The 21076-nt window shown below is 38.0% G+C and overlaps 1 protein-coding gene across 1 annotated transcript in view; it reads right to left on the bottom strand.

The window, feature by feature from the left end:
* The window catches only part of LOC107707899 (NHS-like protein 2), an 87429-nt gene extending 66867 nt beyond the window's left edge, over nucleotides 1-20562 (bottom strand). Inside the window, exon 1 of the mRNA XM_016512009.1 lies at nucleotides 20286-20562. Coding sequence (XP_016367495.1) covers nucleotides 20286-20562 — 277 coding nt within the window. The remainder of the gene's footprint in view (nucleotides 1-20285) is intronic.
* Nucleotides 20563-21076: the final 514 nt, after the last annotated feature.

Raw genomic sequence — 21076 nt, 5'->3', positions numbered from 1 at the left:
TTGTTCAGTGTATATATATATATATATATATATATATATATATATTACATCACCTGAAAAGAACAGTGAATAAACATTTCACAGTGCTTTAACAATATGCACTGACTCACTGAGTGATGGCATTGTTTGCCTGAAGCCGTGAAAAGATATTTTCCGCGGTATAAGAAGCGGAGTTGGGTTAACCAGCAGAAGAGAATAGGGCCGTGGCCTCACTGCATTGGGAGGTGTGTGTGGTCAGGGAAAAGCTCCTAATGTGGGCCTGCAGCATCCAAGATGAGTCTGTATGTGCCAGGACAAGCAGCCAACATGAAGATTCAGACTCAAAGGACGAGCGGAATGAAAGGCATGTAGTGAGGCAAAAAACACAGGTTATGAATTCATTCCCTCACAAAGACGAAAACATTTTAAAGAATGAACAGTGTTAAGACAATGACACGTGTCCAATCCGGGCCAAATCCCCTAGAGCGTGAAGAAAACTATTCCATAGTCTCCCGGCACTGGTCTGGGTGGTCAGCTCTCTCCATGTAACCCTGAAAATCTCTCAAAATAAACAAAACTGATCTTTGAATAGTATTTAATGAAAAGGGTTTAGCGGAAAAAAACGATTCGATGCCCTCTGCCTCAAGCCTCTTAGAGAACGTAAACAAAACAAACATTGAAGAAACTGACTGACTTGTTATAAAGAAGAAATACCCGTAATTCACTGCAGACCATACAGATAGTGAGGATCTAAAGGGGTGATTTACCACTTTGTAAACTTCAATAACTATTCAATAGCTGGAACAGGCTTATATTTAAGAAAATTTAACAATGGAGTGCAGGCACGGAGGGAAGAAAGAGGGTGTGTGAGAAATACGTAGAGAACGCTATTGCTCTGGAATGGCCGCCTAGATGAGATAACTATCAGGGCTGTGAGAACGGAGCAATGGGTTGTTTTGTGCTGGAAAAGAGAGCGCTGTATTGGAAAAGGTTGCTTCTTTGTTGTCCACATGACTGGATTAATACGAACATAGAAAGTGGAAAACATCTGCTCAGCATTACGAGCCGTCGGGGGACGCCCATGCATCTCTTGCGCCTTGGAGCCTCACAAACACACGTGCAAAAGACACACGTACGCACGCTCACATTTACACAATCCACACGGTGCTCATTTCGAAAAGGTTGCTTCTTTGTTGTCCACATGACTGGATTAATACGAACATAGAAAGTGGAAAACATCTGCTCAGCATTACGAGCCGTCGGGGGACGCCCATGCATCTCTTGCGCCTTGGAGCCTCACAAACACACGTGCAAAAAGACACACGTACGCACGCTCACATTTACACAATCCACACGGTGCTCATTTACTGCTTGGAAAGCGGGGCCAGGCCGTCAGCACCATTTCTTGAGTCTCGTTCTATACCTTTAACTCCCATCCCCCCATATTACAGAAACTCAAGTGGAAGTTAAAGAGGTCTTTCCACATCAACACTAGAATAAAGTAAAACATAAGCATGCCATCTGCACACTTATTCAACCAGATACTTGATCAGTCCTAACTCATTGAGGAATGTAAAACCAATGCAGACAAAACGGAGAGGATGACATCATTGCGAATGGAGGGGAAAGGAAGAGGGGCGGAGATTAAAGTGCTTTAAAGTGCAAGATGATGTAATTACAAGCATGAGTGTTGAGCATCAGTTCACAAGTTGGCACATGACAGTCGTTAATGTAATTAGACAACATGGGGACATTATGCATGTAATGCGGTTACTAAAACTTTTTCACACCAGGTGATTTCACATCAGGCTCCCATCCTACTGACTTTCTGAAAGTCATTCTGTCTGTTTCCATGGAGATGATTAGCTGACCAAACTTTCAACAAAGAGCAGATGATTCAGACTCTCTGTAATCTCGTGTTTTCAGATCTGCCTTCCTGTTAGGATGTTTTTCTTATCTAAATATTAATCACGTAACAGAATCCACAAATCTGCTGTAAGACCCACACTGGGCACATACTATTGAGACTTGTCAGCAGGCCTGGGGATTTAGCTATCCCAGCAAGCCCGTGAATGTCGTAGCATGGCACTAAGGCGGCAGAACACTCTCAACGGTTTCCTCTGAAAAGAAACAACAACAAACGCTGGGGTTAGCGCTGAGTTGCATCTGCCAAATATGAGCTAATGGTATTAGTCAGGAGGGCAAAAAAATACAAATGCAACTTATATTTTACCTCAGCACAACAGGAGGAATTCAAGAAGTTGAACAACCGCAATTCCTGGACCACATATTCAATCTAATGCCAAACCATCCCTAGTTATTTCCCTAATTTAAATACTACCAGAAACATTTAGAGATTGAAAACGCTGTTATTCTCTGTAAAACCCGTTTAAAGCATTACCACAGATCTGGCCAGACCTCAGTGTTTATAAAGACTTTAACTGAGTAAAGAAATGGTCCCAGACTACATAACCTACTTTCCCTGCAAAACTCAGCGAAGCCAAAATCTGTTTACTTGAATTTGATACTGCAAAATCAGCAACATTGTCAAATCTGTAACACTTTAGTATGGGGACCAATTCTCATTAATAATTAGTTGCTTATTAGCATGCCTATTAATTACATATTGGCTGTTTAATAGTACTTCTAAAGCACATATTCTGCGTTACCATATTCTACATCCCTAATCCTACCCAAGACCTAAACTAAACAACTACCTTATTATTAACTATAACTATTAATAAGCAGAAAATTAGGAGTTTATTGAGGCAAAAGTCGCAGTTAATGGTTTCTTAATAGCGAGAACTGGACCTTAAAATAAAGCGTGACCGACCATACAATCTTATTTCAATTTAAAATAACTGTTCTTTTGTAATATATTTTAAAATCTAATTTATTCCTATGGCAAAGCTGATTTTCAGCAGTTATTACTCCAGTCTTCAGTGTCACATGATCCTTCAGATATCATTCTAATGAGCTGATTTGGTGCTCAAGAAACATTTTATATTATCAATGTGGAAAACATCAAATTTATCTGAAAATCATGATACTTCCATTTAGGATTCTTTGACATTTGAGCAGTTGTGTACATCTGTTTACTCTCTATTGTGGTCCATGGGTAGTCAATTGTGGTTATGTGGTCCAGAATCCAAATGACAGTAGATATACAGACTCACAAGGTAATAACCTATAAATTCAACTGAAACCTGTCCAATACATTTTTATTAAAAGCATCCAATCAATGTATAAAAAGGGTCTGTGTAGAAACCACCAATCATGAAACATGTCTGTTTTGAGTTAAAAATGAAACAATACAGCACTAACCAGTCGTGAAAGATCTCTTTTAATCTCATCCAGAAACACAAACTGAAAGAATAAAAGAGCATCTCAGCTCCTCAACATTCTGGACCCGTTGCCTGGACCAGAATCAGAAGACTTTGAGAAACACGTTTCATGAAATATGGATCAAATAAAATGCAAGAATCTCACCCAGAAAGTAAAAAACGTCTCTTAGTACCTAAAATGAAAACACAAACTGATTAGGTCACTTTTGCAGGCCTCCTATTAAGGCTTAAAACAAATATACTCACTTGTGATAATGGATTAAACACCATAGATGAATGCCAGTATGAAACCTTCAGTCCTTTACTGAGTGCACACATGAAAAACAAAAAATTTGGTTTGGCTGCAATGAGGTAAAAGTCGCTCCCATCTGATAGTGTCATATGATGATTGGAGCTGAAGGTCTCTATGCCCCATGCCCAGAGGGTACAGCTCAATGCTCGGCTTTATTCTGCTGCTTTCTATCTGTTTTATTCCAAAAAGCAAGTATGAAAAGAATTGCAGATGTTGAGTCAGTGAGCAGAAATCTAAGGCCTGGCTAGTTGATAAACAGTAAACTGATACTGCAGTCATAAGACCAACATATCAGTCCTCATTCACTAGTTAACATATGTAAGAGACGGAGAAAGATGCCAGAAAATCACCACCATTCCACATTTGATAACACATGCAATTAAAAGTGTTAAAATTTACTGTGACCCAGGACCACAAAACCAGTCATAAGGGTCCATTTTTTAAAATAGAGATATATATATAGCTTTCCACTGATGTATGGTTTGTTAGGATAGGACAATATTTGGCCGAAATACAACTATGTAAATATCTGGAATCTGAGGGTGCAAAAAAAAAATCAAAATATTGAGAAAATCGCATTTAAAGTTGTTCAAATGAAGTTCTTAGCAATGCATATTACTAATCAAAAATTAAGTTTTGATATATTTACAGTAGGAAATTTACAAAATATCTCCATGGAACATGATCTTTACTTAATATCCTAATGATTTTTGGCATAAAAGAAAAATCTATAATTTTGACCCATTCAATGTATTTTTGGCTATTGCTACAAATATACCCGTGCTACTTATGGCTAGTTTTGTGGTCCAGGTTCACATATAATACAATTATAATTTTATGATTCTAATAAACTTTTACATAAAAAGGTTATGTAATTACCTTATTTTATGTAATTCCTCATACTTAAACTTTTTTACAGCTAACTTTTTTGCAGAAGAGTGAATTGTGTGTGTAAGCACACTGAGGAAGTGTGTGATGGAATAGAGCGCATGATGAATGAGTGTCCAGTGAATACCTGAGACTGCAGCACATCATACACAGCACTATAAGATGCAAGACATACAAACATACTGAATGTTACAAATCATGCACAGAGAGCACACACCTTCACCTAACAGTGTTAAAGAGCAGCGCATAGATGAGCACAGTAAAGCTCCGTTACCTCTGAAAAAGGGCATGGTGAACGCTGCCTCCGATCCCCTTGCTTCCCCCTGCCTGCCCTGTCCCGGAGACCTCCGCCTCCTCCAACGCATCACTGTACAGTCCGATAACACACACACGCTGTCTGCCGATCCTCTGTTCCTAAAGTTGTCTGTGCTGAATAAATGACAAGTCAGGAATGTGCATTTTCCCTCGTGGACGGCGTCATACTCTGAGCACAGACGCGCACACACACACACACACCTAACAGAGGAGTTCACAGAGAGTCAGGACGAGAGGATGCAGCTGCTTTTCCTTTCACACTTTCTCCCTCACGCTCTCTCTCATCAGTTCTGTGTCTTTCCATCCTCACTGCAGCAAATTCTGCGGCGTCAGCCTCAAATCACAGCTTACACACACACACTCACACAAACAAGACAACACTGTTGAAAATTAGCAATCAGCACATTCACACTGTATCACCGGTATGAAACACCTGCTGTTCTCACATCACTTACTGATGGATCTACGCGTCTATATTAGTGGTTCTCAACTGGTTTTGTTTCAGGGAAGATTTCACTTTGGTGATGCAATACAGTGCCAAAAATTAGGTAGCTTTTTGCTTTTTTTTTTTTTCATATGGGTAGAATATCATGCAATCTGTCCATGCTGGCAATATTTCGGCTACTACCTAACTCGGCTACTTGTACCAAGTGACAGACAAACTAAACTATTAAAATCTGTGGAGCTCGACTGTTCAGACAGATTTGACATTAACAACAATAAAATATAGGCCTATTATATCCCCATCGCCTATTGATTTGTTATCCTAGGTAAGTTACATTTTATTATTTCCACTTTGCATTGTTTGATTCTATTGGACTAGACCTGTGACCCATTTTCATTGTGACCCACCAGTTGAGAATCATTGATCAGTATCATCTACTGCACATGAAGAAACATGAATCATCATGTGTGTCCAAAGTTGGACACCAGGAAAAAGTGCAGTTACAGCCCACAAAGTAAACATCAGCAGAAGATCAAAATGTGCTGCAGAAACCCAACCCAGTAATGAGTTTGCATTTTTGCTTCTGTGGATCCATCATTTTGAAGTCAATGGTTTTTTTAATGGGTTTTTGGGAAAATGTCTGAGAAGGCTGACATTAAAAGTCATCAGACCAAACAGGTACACTCACATACTCACTAGTCTGCTTTTACACACTTGTTACTCCCGCTTTTGCAAACTATTCTTCTCAAACTTGTAGTCTCGACTGTGCTGTAGTTTGTTTATATAAAAAAAGTTTAGATTTTTATTTTTATCTCTTGTATTTAGGGTTCATAAAAGTTGTGTTCATTTGTGAAGGTTATCTTAATGGACAAAACCTGTAAGAATCATACACTTTTGTTGGACACATATAATCCAAACATCTACAATAATCCAATCCAAAAGCCAATGGATGTTGAGGGAACCTAACCTCTGGGTTGGGCTATAAAAACACGTCATCCCTGTAGCACTCTATTTCTACACATTATAACAAATCAAAGCTGGTTTACCCCCCTAGAAGTTTAGGACTGTAACACAGCAAGAAATATAAAATCATATATTTTATAGTGAGGCACAGCCTGTCACTATAATTCATTGCTACATGGGCAGTAACATCAAATTTCATGCATTTCATGGTGTATGGCTAAAGGAAAGAGCAAGCTACTCTCTTTCACTCTACATCCACAGCCGAATTTGACACCTTGAGTGATGTGATGGCATCCGCCTCTGTTCCCCGTGTTTGTGTTGTGGTCGGAAGCGCTCCAAAGACTGGAAATTAGTGGCCAGTGGAACCCATTTACAAGAAACATGCTGGACCCACCAGAGGAATGTGGGTTTGGTGATTTGGCTAGAGATGTGGAATAAAAACCGCTAAACAAAATCATTGCACTCGCCATGCAGTGTATTTTTGATGCATTTATCAGATGGCTCGGCTACTGTCATGCTGTGATGAGTGTATAATTAAAAGATATTCCTTGAAATGTTCACACATATTTGTGTGTATTCACAGTATGAACAGGCAGGTGTGTGTGTGTGTGTGTGTGTGTGTGTGTGTGTGTGGACTGGGTGGAGCTCGAGGCCTGTAGTGCTGCACAGCACAGGGGTGCGTTCACACATACGGTCCTCATTATGGCACCAGAATTAAAACTCAGTGTGAGCCTCAGTGCTGGTACTGTCTGTTCTTATACTGCACTCTAACACCTCTCTCCTCCAGAACAGACTGATCAACCTGCCTGCACAGTGTTGAGATATTAGGAATAACTCCCAAGAAGACAAGACTAAGAAGACTAGTTTTTGCACACAATTATGGGCTTTTATAATTTAAATTGTTATGGGTCAATTTAATTTGCATTGTACACTTTTGACTTCAAAGTGGTTCTAACACTAGTCCAAAAGTTCATGCTCCAGGGTTGAAAGCAAAGCAAATCCACTTTTAAAGGGATAGTTCATCCAAAAATGAAAATTCTGTCATTAATTACTCACCCTCATATCGTTCCAAACCTGTAAGACCTTTGTTCATCTCCGGAACACAAATTAGATATTTTTAATGAACTCCAAGAGCTTTCTGACCCTGCATAGACAGCAACGCAACTACCAAGTTCAAGGCCCAGAAAGTAGTAAGGACATCGTTAAAATAGTCCATGTGACATTAGTGGTTCAACAGAAATTTTATGATGCTACAAGAATACTTTTTGTTAACAAAAAAAAAGACTTTTTCAACAATTCTTCTCCCGCGAGTTACCGTCTTCCGCCATTATAGAGAGTACCATGCATTGTGATACTCTCCATAATGGCGCTAGGGTGACGCGGAGGAGAAGAATTGTTGAATAAAGTCGTTATTTTGGTTTTCTTTGCACACAAAATATTCTCGTAGCTTCGTAAAATTATGGTTGAACCACTGATGTCACATGGACTATTTTACCGATGTCCTTACTACTTTTCTGGGCCTTGACCGTGGTAGTTCAGTTGCTGTCTATGAAGGGACAGAAAGCTCTCGAATTTCATCAAAAATATCTTAATTTGTATTCCAAAGATGAACGAAGGTCTTACGGGGTTGGAACAACATGAGGGTAATTAATGACAGAATTTTCATTTTTGGGTGAACTATCCCTTTAATTTTATGAAGCTATGAGAATACGTTTTTGTGTGCAAAGACAACAAAAATAACAACTTTATTCAACAATTTCTTCTCTTCCGTGTCAGTCTTCGACATGCGTTCATGACACTACCATGATGCATGTGATCATAAAGTCAGTGTACTATTACCTCAAGGTCCGCTATAGTTCACAAATCTTTTTAACTGGTCGGACTGTTTCGTTGCAAAGGAGTGTTTGCAAAAGCACATATCACAAGTTCTAGAATTAGATTTTGAGACCAATTGTTAAATATTTCTGTAAAACTATTTAGATGATTGAGTAAGTTGTTAACGGTGTTTACTGGAGATGTGATCTGTATGAACTGATTCAGTCTGATTTGGCAAACCAAATGGGTGTTTCACTGAAAAGAACCACTTCAAAAGAAGGAAGAAATTGGGTCCTCCTTCTAAATCATGTTGTGCATAGTGCATATTGAACAATATAAATAATTTCACTCGATAAACAGTTATCAGGTTAATCATGTTTTTGTATGCTACACTAGTACATAAGCTAACTATGGTCATTGTAACATACATCATATCATAACATGATTTTGGAGGAATTGTAATCAGGCACTAAAGACGGTATCCATAAAAAGTTCTTTGAGTCTATGGGATCGCTTGGGGTTCAAACAGAGCAAATTTCCGAGGAGGGCCCAATTTCTTATGACACCACACATTACTAGTTTGCTTACTAACTTACATAACAACACCTTTTTAATCTACTAACAGCCTTGTTTCTGACCTAACCGCAGACTCCACTCATTACCACAACGACAACCCCAATTACCACAGTAAGCTACCATAAGACAATGAATGGACTCAAATTCTCTGAGCATTTTATTAAACTTGTTGGGGTTTACAGCAGTGTACTGTACAGCAGAAATATGTGTAAAACAAATCTTGAATAAATACAGATCCTACAACTTTTCTCTTGATTTTGTGCCTTTTCTGCACTTCCATGTTTCCCTCTGCTATAAGCCACTTCACTTGCTCTCCAACATCTGGAAATCATTTCTCACCTACTACAACACTGCCAGACTCAGGCCATTTGTTGATCTTGACAAGGAGCCATTCTCCAACTAAATATTGATTCTTTTATTGCTTATTTTGTGCTGATAATACACTACAGTACCAGTATCAGGTGTAGATGCAGACAAACTAGACTTGGTGTGTTAAAAGGCAACGTAACATTTCGAGCGTTGCTCTGTTTATTAATTCTCATTATCTTATGGTTGTGAGTGGTGGGTCAGCTGAAGTCCATACAATATAAACAGAGGGATTTTGTTTTCTTTGGCTGCCTGGCACTCAGACCATGAACAGAGACTGAGACTTAAAGTGCACAACATGTAAAGCAGCACTGCTTAGAAAGATCCTGCCATATTCCACCAATCAGGTCCCAGTATGAAATCTCTCCATAGTAATGGCAGCTGCTACATGGATCTATCACAGGTCCCATGACCCAGAATTATTCCCCCTTTGAGGTAACATGAGGTCACCTCAGTCAAAGCTAATGCTCAGTACTCATAAAAGAAGACCTGTTGTCTGGTTGCCATGGTAACAAGCGGATAATAGTTTCAGTCTGCTTGTGGATGGTTTTTGAGATGGTATGGATATTTCTGGTGCATCTCCAGCTACCTTCACATAAACAGCTGCTTTTGCACAGCTGTTCACAATAGTTAGGTTTAATCATGCTAAAAGATGAGGAGGAAGATGATGAAACACATTACAGTCTAATGCAACGGTACACAGCTGCTAAACTTCACACAAACACTTTTCAAATGTCAGTGGCTGGTCTAAGTCTGTGGGATGTGTTTGTGTGTGTGTATGTTTGTCAGGCCCCAGAGGAAATGTAGTTCCTCTCTCTCTCTCTCTCTCTCTCTCTTTCGATAGGAATCTTAAAGGAGAAGACAGAGTAAACACATAACGGGATTCACATAGTGTGTGAACGCGCCTGATATTTCCCAGGCACATTTCAAAACATAATAATTACAAGAATGAAAAAAAGTTTTAAATATGCAGAATCAGACTAAAGGCATACCTAAAACTTGTACCCTTGTGAAAAAGACGTAAACTTTAGCATACATTTAAAAAGAGTACTTATTTGGAAATAATATATTTAAGTATTTTAAAGAATAACTGAATGTAATGTTATCAGAATTGTATTGTATGTTATTTACCATAAAATGAAATATATTATAAGTTACATTTATATTATTATATTAAATGCAATTAGTTAAACTTCAAATACTTAAAGGGTTAGTTCACCCAAAAATAAAAATTAGGCTGTGTTTCACTCACCCCCGATGCATCCTAGGTGTATATGACTTTCTTCTTTCAGACGAATCCAGTCGGAGTTATATTAAAAATTGTCTTTGATCTTTCAAGCTCTATCGTTGTACTCAGCGGGTGTTGCATTCCTTCGGTTCAAATGACGTGAAATAAAAAGCACCCTTCCACAAAAAAAGTGTCTCACACGGCTCCGGGGGGTGAACAAAGGCCTCCTGTAGCAAATCGATGCGTTTTTGTAAGAAAAATATCCATATTCAAAACGTAATAATCACTTGAATCTAGCTTGCTCCAACAGTTGTACAGGGAAGCAGCTCCGGGAGCATGACGTATGAGGTCATTTCACGTCTTTTGAACCGAAGGAATGCAACACCCGCTGAGTACAACGATAGAGCTTGAAAGATCAAAGACAATTTTTAATATAACTCCGACTGGATTCGTCTGAAAGAAGAAAGTCATATACACCTAGGCTGCATCGAAGGTGAGTAAAACGCAGCCTAATTTTCATTTTTGGCTGAACTAACCCTTTAAGTAATGTCAGGGCTGGTCAAGGAGAGCATTTATTAACAAAAAACTCAGTAATCAGGAATTCAGTAATCACATGAAAAAGCATTGGGGTACAAAAATCATCCATATAAAAACAAGAATATATACACATATACAAGAAACATATACAATATACACTAAACAAGAAGCTAAATAAGACACAGGCTGAATCAAATCAGTAATAGAATTGAATAGGGGTATACTTAAGACACAAAGGGAAACAGGAACTGAACAGTGATACCACCTGACAAGCATTTATGGTAAACTAAAATCCAAAAGTAGTTTCTATTAAAACTTGTGTCATGTATTTAACTACCTGGTCGCATGGCAAAAATTTACCTGGGGCACTCGCGAGACGCGAACTCGGAGTAAAACTCTGACACCTTTTATTCCTTTTAACACAAATTTACAGAGTTTCGATTAATAAAGCGTAATTTTCGCATAATTACTTATTACATAATATCGATGGGTTTTCATAGACGGGAGGTTTGTTCGGTAGCTCACGGAGTACGGAGACGTATTTGAGAGGTGAGGAGCTCCGGTGCGAATCCCGTGTAACTACGGTTCGACAGAACAGTTGAAATCTGCATATAAGTTCAAATGGCACGGTTGCATCAACAAATGCGTTTTATATCAGTTGTGCATTTGTTAATCGAGTAGGTTTAGGGTTGGGTTTGGAGTAGGGCATATTTCCAACACGATAAGTTTTAGTGACAGTCCCCGGATATTTAAATTCTGAACCGCTGCAATCAGAATTTGCGTTGCTTATTACGTAGCCTACCTATATCAACGTACTAAAAACGTGCCAGGGTTCACGTATTAATCCGTGTTTTAGCGCCACTCAGTGGACATTTCTCTTTGAAACTGCGGACGAAACGTGCAGTAAGGTACGTAAAAACGGTGTTGCAGAAAAGTACCCAGAGGTACGTATTTTTATGAGACCAGGTTGGTATTTAAATATATTTGTAATTACATTGTAATTGTGAATGATGTATTTAAAATGATGAAGTTGCAATTTAGTTCATTTAAAATATATTTACATTAAATGTAATAATGACACACTACAGTTAAAATTAAAAGTGCTTTACATGTGCCTTATTATGTTAGTCAACATATCAAAATTAGTGTACTTTTTTAAAACAAAACAATAGATTACTAACACATAATGATTTAAAATGTACTGTATAGTAATACTTTACATTATTTGATATTACAAAATGTGCTAAAGTGTGTTTAGATAGTCATGAAAGCGTAAACTCAAGTAGTCTTTTATTTTATTTTTATTTTTATATTTATTTTTATTTTAACATAAAATTATCTGCATTTAAAAAAAATACTTTTATGCCTATGCATTTTGTAACATACTAGAACACTCACCTTTAGATTTGGGGAATTTAGCATTACATCACTTGCTCACCAATGGATCCTCTGCAGGGAAGGATGCTGTTACTTGTGGATTATTGTGATTCATAATTTTACCCTTTTGCTTGAACTCATTAAATCATTATACTCATTTTGTTGGCATCCATTCTCTGGAGAGGAACCACTGGTTAGCAAGTGATGTAAGGCTAAATTAATTTCTCCAAATGTTCAGATGAAGAAACACACTCATCTACATCTTGGATAGCCTGAGGGGTTAGTACATTTCCAGCAAATTTTCATTTTGGGGTGAACTATTCCTTTAAGCAAAAGTGTATCTGTTTTAGTAATGTTTCAGTGTGTCTGGGGGCCAAAAGCATGTCGACCTCTGCTACATTACAGCACTATTGTGTGTCATAGTAAGAGCTGGATGGACTGTAGTGTATTACACACACACTCGGTCTAGTCTCAAAGCCAAACCCTTTCTTGCCAAGAGTTGCACAACTGCCTAGAGATGCCAGGACAGGACAGGAGACGCCAGGACAGGAAAGGCGAGCAGTGACTTACATATGTTCAACATAAAAACACACAAAATGTCTGTACAGCACAACTCTGGCTTGAGAGAGTGTGCTGGAGCTGAGTTTCTCTCCAGATAGAGAGAAGGTAGGCATCTGGCAGACAGACGCACAATGTTATAGAATTTATGCGTCAACCCTTCTTAGCCGCTAGCCCAAAAAATAAGCACATTAAAGGTAGAAAGAAATAGAGTTTCTGGAGGTGGAAGCTCTTGGACTTGTTGCGCAACTGTTGCATTTAATTTCAGACAAATTCATTCCTTTTGTGCTTGTTGTTTTGTCTTTGGTAAAAAGGTCAAAGTGAGAAATAATCCAACTTGAGATGGGAACATGGCATTGTATTTTGTCATACTATAGCATGAGAGGTGACACTTTCTTGTAGCTATGGTTGGGTTTATGCAATGAAAAGGTCTGCATGGGTTTTTTAGTCATTTAAAGCAATATGATCATTACTATGGCAACTCAGGAGCCTAGACCAGAAGAGCTAAAGGAACAAAAAGACAATTTGAAGTTTCTTCTCCATTCAGATGAATATACTTGCCACTCTGTCCTTGAATACTCTGGCCCACTCGCTTTCTCCTTCCATCCTTCCATTTCTCTGATCTTCTGTCTCACTCATTCCATCTATCCTCTCTTGCTCTCTCACACACTCTTATTAAAATTCCAGTTAATCTTGCAGACTATCAAAGCCGCTGAAAAAAGCAATGGCTTCGCTCAGTTCAGAGCATTCTTCACACTTTGCCTCTAAAAGTCAGGGATATTCTCTCTATATAAATCTTCAAACATTAATATGAAAGTCACTTCAAGATTTACGTCCATAATCTGCACCAGATTCATAACACTTTGCACATAACCATTTACAGATATATGGAACTCTCTAGCCAGGGAGACGAACGCAAAAAGATCAGAATAAATCAAGTTTATTCATTTAAAAGTACATTTTGAGAATTTCCCATTTGCTTATTGGCGGTGCTTGGGAAGAACAGTCTATTAATGGACATCAAACAATGAGCTTACAGATACTAAACACTTGCCAGCAGGGACACAAAGCAATGCATGTATATAAAATGAATAAATAAATGAAATCATACCAATAAGCTGATAATTATTTTTATGGTAAAATTACAAATGAATAACTAAAATCAATCACTTTAAATGCAACTAGGCCTAATTTGTAATGTAAGAGTGGGTGTGGATTCTACCACTTCCAGTTATTTTTGCTGTCTGTTATGCTGTTTGATATAGCAAACTGATATTTCTTATCATATTATTTTAATTCATTATCGGAATCATAAACACACTAGTTTGGAACACAAATGTTTTGATTGGCCAATGAATCATTTACAGAAAATAACTTACTTCTGCATTGCAAAGTAAGATAAAGTACAGTATGAAAACGTACATCAATTATTTAATTTGATTTCCTTAAGACTACATTTGATTGTGTTTTTAAATTATTAGGGATTTTTTTTTAGATTTAAATGAGAGTTAGATGACGGCAAATGTAATCAAAATGTAAAAATGAGAGAAAGAGCAATCACAATCAAATGTCCAACATCGGCCAATACTGATAGATTTTTTAAAAAATCTCTTATATTGTTGGGATTCCTGATTCATTATGCATCTCTAATATAAAAACTCAGAGATAAAGCGTATCTACACCACAATGTAGAAAAGAAAAGGTTAAAGAGCTGGAGCCATAGCCTCCAGGCAACACAAGTTTGAGTCCCAGAACTTCCGTCTTTTCCCGATCCCAATCTCTCCTCAACTGTCCTATCAAATTAAGCCCTAAAACTTAACTAAAAAAAGAGAGAGAAAAGGTTTAAGGATCAGAACTCCTTAAATAACCCACTTGATGCTTCTGTCTTCTGCCTAAACACACACATACTTGACTTGGTCTTGTGACTTTCACGTGAATGCCTGAGGAATGAGGCAGTAATCGCTGGAGTTGACTGACATTCAGGAAGAGCTGAATCAACTGTCAGTTTTAATGCAACTGCAAAACTGTCCCTGGTTCGAATCCCGTGTAACTACGGTTCGACAGAACAGTTGAAATCTGCATATAAGTTCAAATGGCACGGTTGCATCAACAAATGCGTTTTATATCAGTTGTGCATTTGTTAATCGAGTAGGTTTAGGGTTGGGTTTGGAGTAGGGCATATTTCCAACACGATAAGTTTTAGTGACAGTCCCCGGATATTTAAATTCTGAACCGCTGCAATCAGAATTTGCGTTGCTTATTACGTAGCCTACCTATATCAACGTACTAAAAACGTGCCAGGGTTCACGTATTAATCCGTGTTTTAGCGCCACTCAGTGGACATTTCTCTTTGAAACTGCGGACGAAACGTGCAGTAAGGTACGTAAAAACGGTGTTGCAGAAAAGTACCCAGAGGTACGTATTTTTATGAGACCAGGTTGGTATTTAAATATATTTGTAATTACATTGTAATTGTGAATGATGTATTTAAAATGATGAAGTTGCAATTTAGTTCATTTAAAATATATTTACATTAAATGTAATAATGACACACTACAGTTAAAATTAAAAGTGCTTTACATGTGCCTTATTATGTTAGTCAACATATCAAAATTAGTGTACTTTTTTAAAACAAAACAATAGATTACTAACACATAATGATTTAAAATGTACTGTATAGTAATACTTTACATTATTTGATATTACAAAATGTGCTAAAGTGTGTTTAGATAGTCATGAAAGCGTAAACTCAAGTAGTCTTTTATTTTATTTTTATTTTTATATTTATTTTTATTTTAACATAAAATTATCTGCATTTAAAAAAAATACTTTTATGCCTATGCATTTTGTAACATACTAGAACACTCACCTTTAGATTTGGGGAATTTAGCATTACATCACTTGCTCACCAATGGATCCTCTGCAGGGAAGGATGCTGTTACTTGTGGATTATTGTGATTCATAATTTTACCCTTTTGCTTGAACTCATTAAATCATTATACTCATTTTGTTGGCATCCATTCTCTGGAGAGGAACCACTGGTTAGCAAGTGATGTAAGGCTAAATTAATTTCTCCAAATGTTCAGATGAAGAAACACACTCATCTACATCTTGGATAGCCTGAGGGGTTAGTACATTTCCAGCAAATTTTCATTTTGGGGTGAACTATTCCTTTAAGCAAAAGTGTATCTGTTTTAGTAATGTTTCAGTGTGTCTGGGGGCCAAAAGCATGTCGACCTCTGCTACATTACAGCACTATTGTGTGTCATAGTAAGAGCTGGATGGACTGTAGTGTATTACACACACACTCGGTCTAGTCTCAAAGCCAAACCCTTTCTTGCCAAGAGTTGCACAACTGCCTAGAGATGCCAGGACAGGACAGGAGACGCCAGGACAGGAAAGGCGAGCAGTGACTTACATATGTTCAACATAAAAACACACAAAATGTCTGTACAGCACAACTCTGGCTTGAGAGAGTGTGCTGGAGCTGAGTTTCTCTCCAGATAGAGAGAAGGTAGGCATCTGGCAGACAGACGCACAATGTTATAGAATTTATGCGTCAACCCTTCTTAGCCGCTAGCCCAAAAAATAAGCACATTAAAGGTAGAAAGAAATAGAGTTTCTGGAGGTGGAAGCTCTTGGACTTGTTGCGCAACTGTTGCATTTAATTTCAGACAAATTCATTCCTTTTGTGCTTGTTGTTTTGTCTTTGGTAAAAAGGTCAAAGTGAGAAATAATCCAACTTGAGATGGGAACATGGCATTGTATTTTGTCATACTATAGCATGAGAGGTGACACTTTCTTGTAGCTATGGTTGGGTTTATGCAATGAAAAGGTCTGCATGGGTTTTTTAGTCATTTAAAATAATATGACCATTACTATGGCAACTCAGGAGCCCAGACCAGAAGAGCTGAAGGAGCAAAAGAGGCCAAAAATAAGACAATTTGAAGTTTCTTCTCCAGTCAGATGAATACATATTTGCCACTCTGTCCTTGAACACATTGGCCCACTCACTTTTCTCCTTCCATCCTCCGTTTCTCTGATCTTCTGTCTCACTCATTCCATCTATCCTCTCTTGCTCTCTCACACACTCTTATTAAAATTCCAGTTAATCTTGCAGACTATCAAAGCCGCTGAAAAAAGCAATGGCTTCGCTCAGTTCAGAGCATTCTTCACACTTTGCCTCTAAAAGTCAGGGATATTCTCTCTATATAAATCTTCAAACATTAATATGAAAGTCACTTCAAGATTTACGTCCATAATCTGCACCAGATTCATAACACTTTGCACATAACCATTTACAGATATATGGAACTCTCTAGCCAGGGAGACGAACGCAAAAAGATCAGAATAAATCAAGTTTATTCATTTAAAAGTACATTTTGAGAATTTCCCATTTGCTTATTGGCGGTGCTTGGGAAGAACAGTCTATTAATGGACATCAAACAATGAGCTTACAGATACTAAACACTTGCCAGCAGGGATACAAAGCAATGCATGTATATAAAATGAATAAATAAATGAAATCATACCAATAAGCTGATAATTATTTTTATGGTAAAATTACAAATGAATAACTAAAATCAATCACTTTAAATGCAACTAGGCCTAATTTGTAATGTAAGAGTGGGTGTGGATTCTACCACTTCCAGTTATTTTTGCTGTCTGTTATGCTGTTTGATATAGCAAACTGATATTTCTTATCATATTATTTTAATTCATTATCGGAATCATAAACACACTAGTTTGGAACACAAATGTTTTGATTGGCCAATGAATCATTTACAGAAAATAACTTACTTCTGCATTGCAAAGTAAGATAAAGTACAGTATGAAAACGTACATCAATTATTTAATTTGATTTCCTTAAGACTACATTTGATTGTGTTTTTAAATTATTAGGGATTTTTTTTTAGATTTAAATGAGAGTTAGATGACGGCAAATGTAATCAAAATGTAAAAATGAGAGAAAGAGCAATCACAATCAAATGTCCAACATCGGCCAATACTGATAGATTTTTAAAAAAATCTCTTATATTGTTGGGATTCCTGATTCATTATGCATCTCTAATATAAAAACTCAGAGATAAAGCGTATCTACACCACAATGTAGAAAAGAAAAGGTTAAAGAGCTGGAGCCATAGCCTCCAGGCAACACAAGTTTGAGTCCCAGAACTTCCGTCTTTTCCCGATCCCAATCTCTCCTCAACTGTCCTATCAAATTAAGCCCTAAAACTTAACTAAAAAAAGAGAGAGAAAAGGTTTAAGGATCAGAACTCCTTAAATAACCCACTTGATGCTTCTGTCTTCTGCCTAAACACACACATACTTGACTTGGTCTTGTGACTTTCACGTGAATGCCTGAGGAATGAGGCAGTAATCGCTGGAGTTGACTGACATTCAGGAAGAGCTGAATCAACTGTCAGTTTTAATGCAACTGCAAAACTGTCCCTGGTTCAGTAACTGTAAAAACAAGCCTCCAGTCTGCTCCTTCACCTCCTGTCCCCATCAAACAGTCTCCAGAGGGACCTGACCTCGGTCCCCACACCACAGTGGAGAAGAGTTCCCAGCCAAAGAATCCGCTGCATACAGAGATCCACATCATTTATCTTCCACATGTCAAAGCATGGCGGATGTTCAAGCGGCTAATGCTTCACGATTACGGTATTAAACAAATACAGTACCAGTGATCTCCTGCTGAACTTAGAGGATAATCTCCACGCTTTATTTCTACTGTGGTCTGCCACTGTAAAATGATAAGGACAGAGGAAAAGAAGCACTCCAGCACTCTGCCAAACGTGCCGGGCTCAGGGTTAAGCTAAACAATAAGAGAGGCTTTCCCTGATAAGACAAAGGAAATGGATGGAGGAAATATTCTGCACATCTTCAGATGGTGAAAGTTGGCAAGGTTTATCTAGTTTCAGTGCACAGAGCAGTGTGGGAGGTGTCAGGGGGAGTAGATGCCAAATGCGTCTCAAATGCAAATGGGAAAGATTTAAAAACAACAGATTATAATGTGAACATTAAACACAAAGCCAAGTGTGAATGCATTGGTAATAAACAGTCTTTGTGGAATGGACAATGTATTTGTTTACTGTTCATTAAGAAGTGAATGTGTTGGTCATTACCCTAATACTTGAATAGCTGTCAACTGACTTCTACTGACACTGATTTGTTCTGTTTAAACAAGACCATCTCTTGTTTGTTCACTATACGTTTGTGGCAATAGCAATTTTACGCCATCTTTCTCCCTCGCCAACGCAGCCTAGATACATTGGCAGTAATAATAGTAAAAACTGACAACACACGTCACAAATGAATCTACAAAAAGATACTAGAGCTGATTCTATTCTCTTACATAAATGCATCATGGTAACCATAGTTTCCCAAACTCCACAGTTACAACAGTTATTGTTAGTACTAACCTGGTACGGATCATAAAATTACATTAAACAAAATGGCAAAAAGACTATACAGCACAATAAAAGCAATTAAAAATGTTTAATAAAATTAACTGTTTTGTCAGTGGTCTTTAGATGTCAAATTCATCATGCATTTGAAGAACAAGTTATGACTTTTAATCTTTTGGATCAAATGTTCAAATCAAATTTGACACAAAAATATTTTATATTTTATTTAGAAGGTGACACATTATGCCATATCGTTCTTTATGATGGGATACAATGGAGCTGTAATTTTCTCCTAAAACACTAGACTACAAGAAAAAAAAATCAACTACAGCACTTTCCTAAACACCTGCAGCACTGCAACAAACTGTTTAGCATATGAGGAATGGATTTTTTATTTTTTTTTGCGATGAGTTCATAGTGATTGATTGAGTTACATTGGAGGTTAATTCATAAAAAGCACCTAAAGCTGCAGCTCTGTATACAATGTTTAATAATTAATAGTAAAATAATATAGAAGCTGATATAAAATATGTGAGCTATTATGAAATACTAAAAGTGATTAACCAGGAAACCTGACACCTTTTGCAGAAATTGTTCCAAAATTCTTTAACATTTCATCCTCTTATTTGTCAAATGGTGTTACTGACTCCATCAATATTTGATATTAAAATCATATTTTAATAACATATATCATATTCCTTGGCACCAGATAAAAACACACCTGTTGACCTGTTAAGTAGTTTTTAATATGGGTCAAATTTGACCCCTAGGATCCCTAGAACCACAATGGTAAAATTCTTGATTGTTATTATTGAGTGACTTTGCACTTTATTTTTTTAAGAACTAAAAACTAGCTTCATGTTTTGAACAAAATAACATTTGTTCTTTCCAAAAGGACCATCTTCCCTCCATCTCTACATATTTACAGCGAGAGAAGAAACAGCTACATTTAGAGACTGAACACAATATCTATAGAATTAATAAAGACGTTATTGTTCTCAAAATATGCTCAGCAGCCCAAGAATGAAAGTCAAGTGGTGTTTTGTTTACATAGTTGCGCGCGATGTTGTTTGGTGAATGTAAACACGAGTAAAGAAGACCTTGAACTTGACAATTAGCAAAGTGAGTAAACAAGTCAACCACACACATCTGTAAGTCAGCAAGAGCGTGTAAAGTACTGAAAAGTTCCTACTTTTGACCGGCGGTTTGGTGGCCAGGGCTGAGATGTGCTTCTGCAGGCTGAGAAGTTTATTCTCCAGAGCTCCGGAGCGGTAGCAGATGGAGGCGAGCTCTCCCTCCAGCTCCTCCAGGATGCTCACTGACTGACGGGATAAATCCGACAGCTGCCGGAGCACCGCGCACAGAGTCAAGCCGCACACATCCACCAGATCCGTGAACATCGCACCGCGACTCTTGCCGCCGCTCTTGCACACATCTTTAGGGACTATGGTCCTCTTGCAGAAGGGCATCTTTTCTGCTGTTACGGTAAACTCCCTTTAAAAGTGCGTGTTTCGCCAGCGCTGAAGAGTGTTGGCGGAGACTCTTACTCGGGATTGCGCGTACAGTGGAGGCATTTTATGCATTGTAATTGACTGTCCACTGTGAGGAGCTCTGCAGCGCTCCAGTTCACGCTAGATCACTGCAAATCACAGCTCAAAACTCCCATGAACTGCGCCTGAGAGACCTCACCCACTCGAGTGCAACAAGACCCTATGAGCTGAATCTTTCACGAAAACTCAACTGTGCGTTCAGAAAGCAGCCTTGCTCTGCGCATGCTCACAAAAATAAGGTTTTAAAAGTGACTCCAACAGGACTAAGAACAATGAGTGTGATAAAAACCCATATTCTAACCTTGCATTTGCCCATCCCTAAATACACATCTGGTCTAGTGTGTGTGTGTGTGTGTGTGTGTGTGTGCACGCTCCCCCACCCTGAACCAGAACTTGGCTCACCTAGATGTTTTGTTCATCCAGTCTTTCCACA

This window comes from Sinocyclocheilus rhinocerous, unplaced genomic scaffold, assembly GCF_001515625.1.
Source record: "Sinocyclocheilus rhinocerous isolate Xijiao unplaced genomic scaffold, SAMN03320098_v1.1 scaffold2852, whole genome shotgun sequence".
NCBI lineage: Eukaryota > Metazoa > Chordata > Actinopteri > Cypriniformes > Cyprinidae > Sinocyclocheilus > Sinocyclocheilus rhinocerous.
The sequence above is the reverse complement of the archived record's forward strand: the minus strand, read 5'-3'. Positions and strand labels throughout refer to the sequence as shown.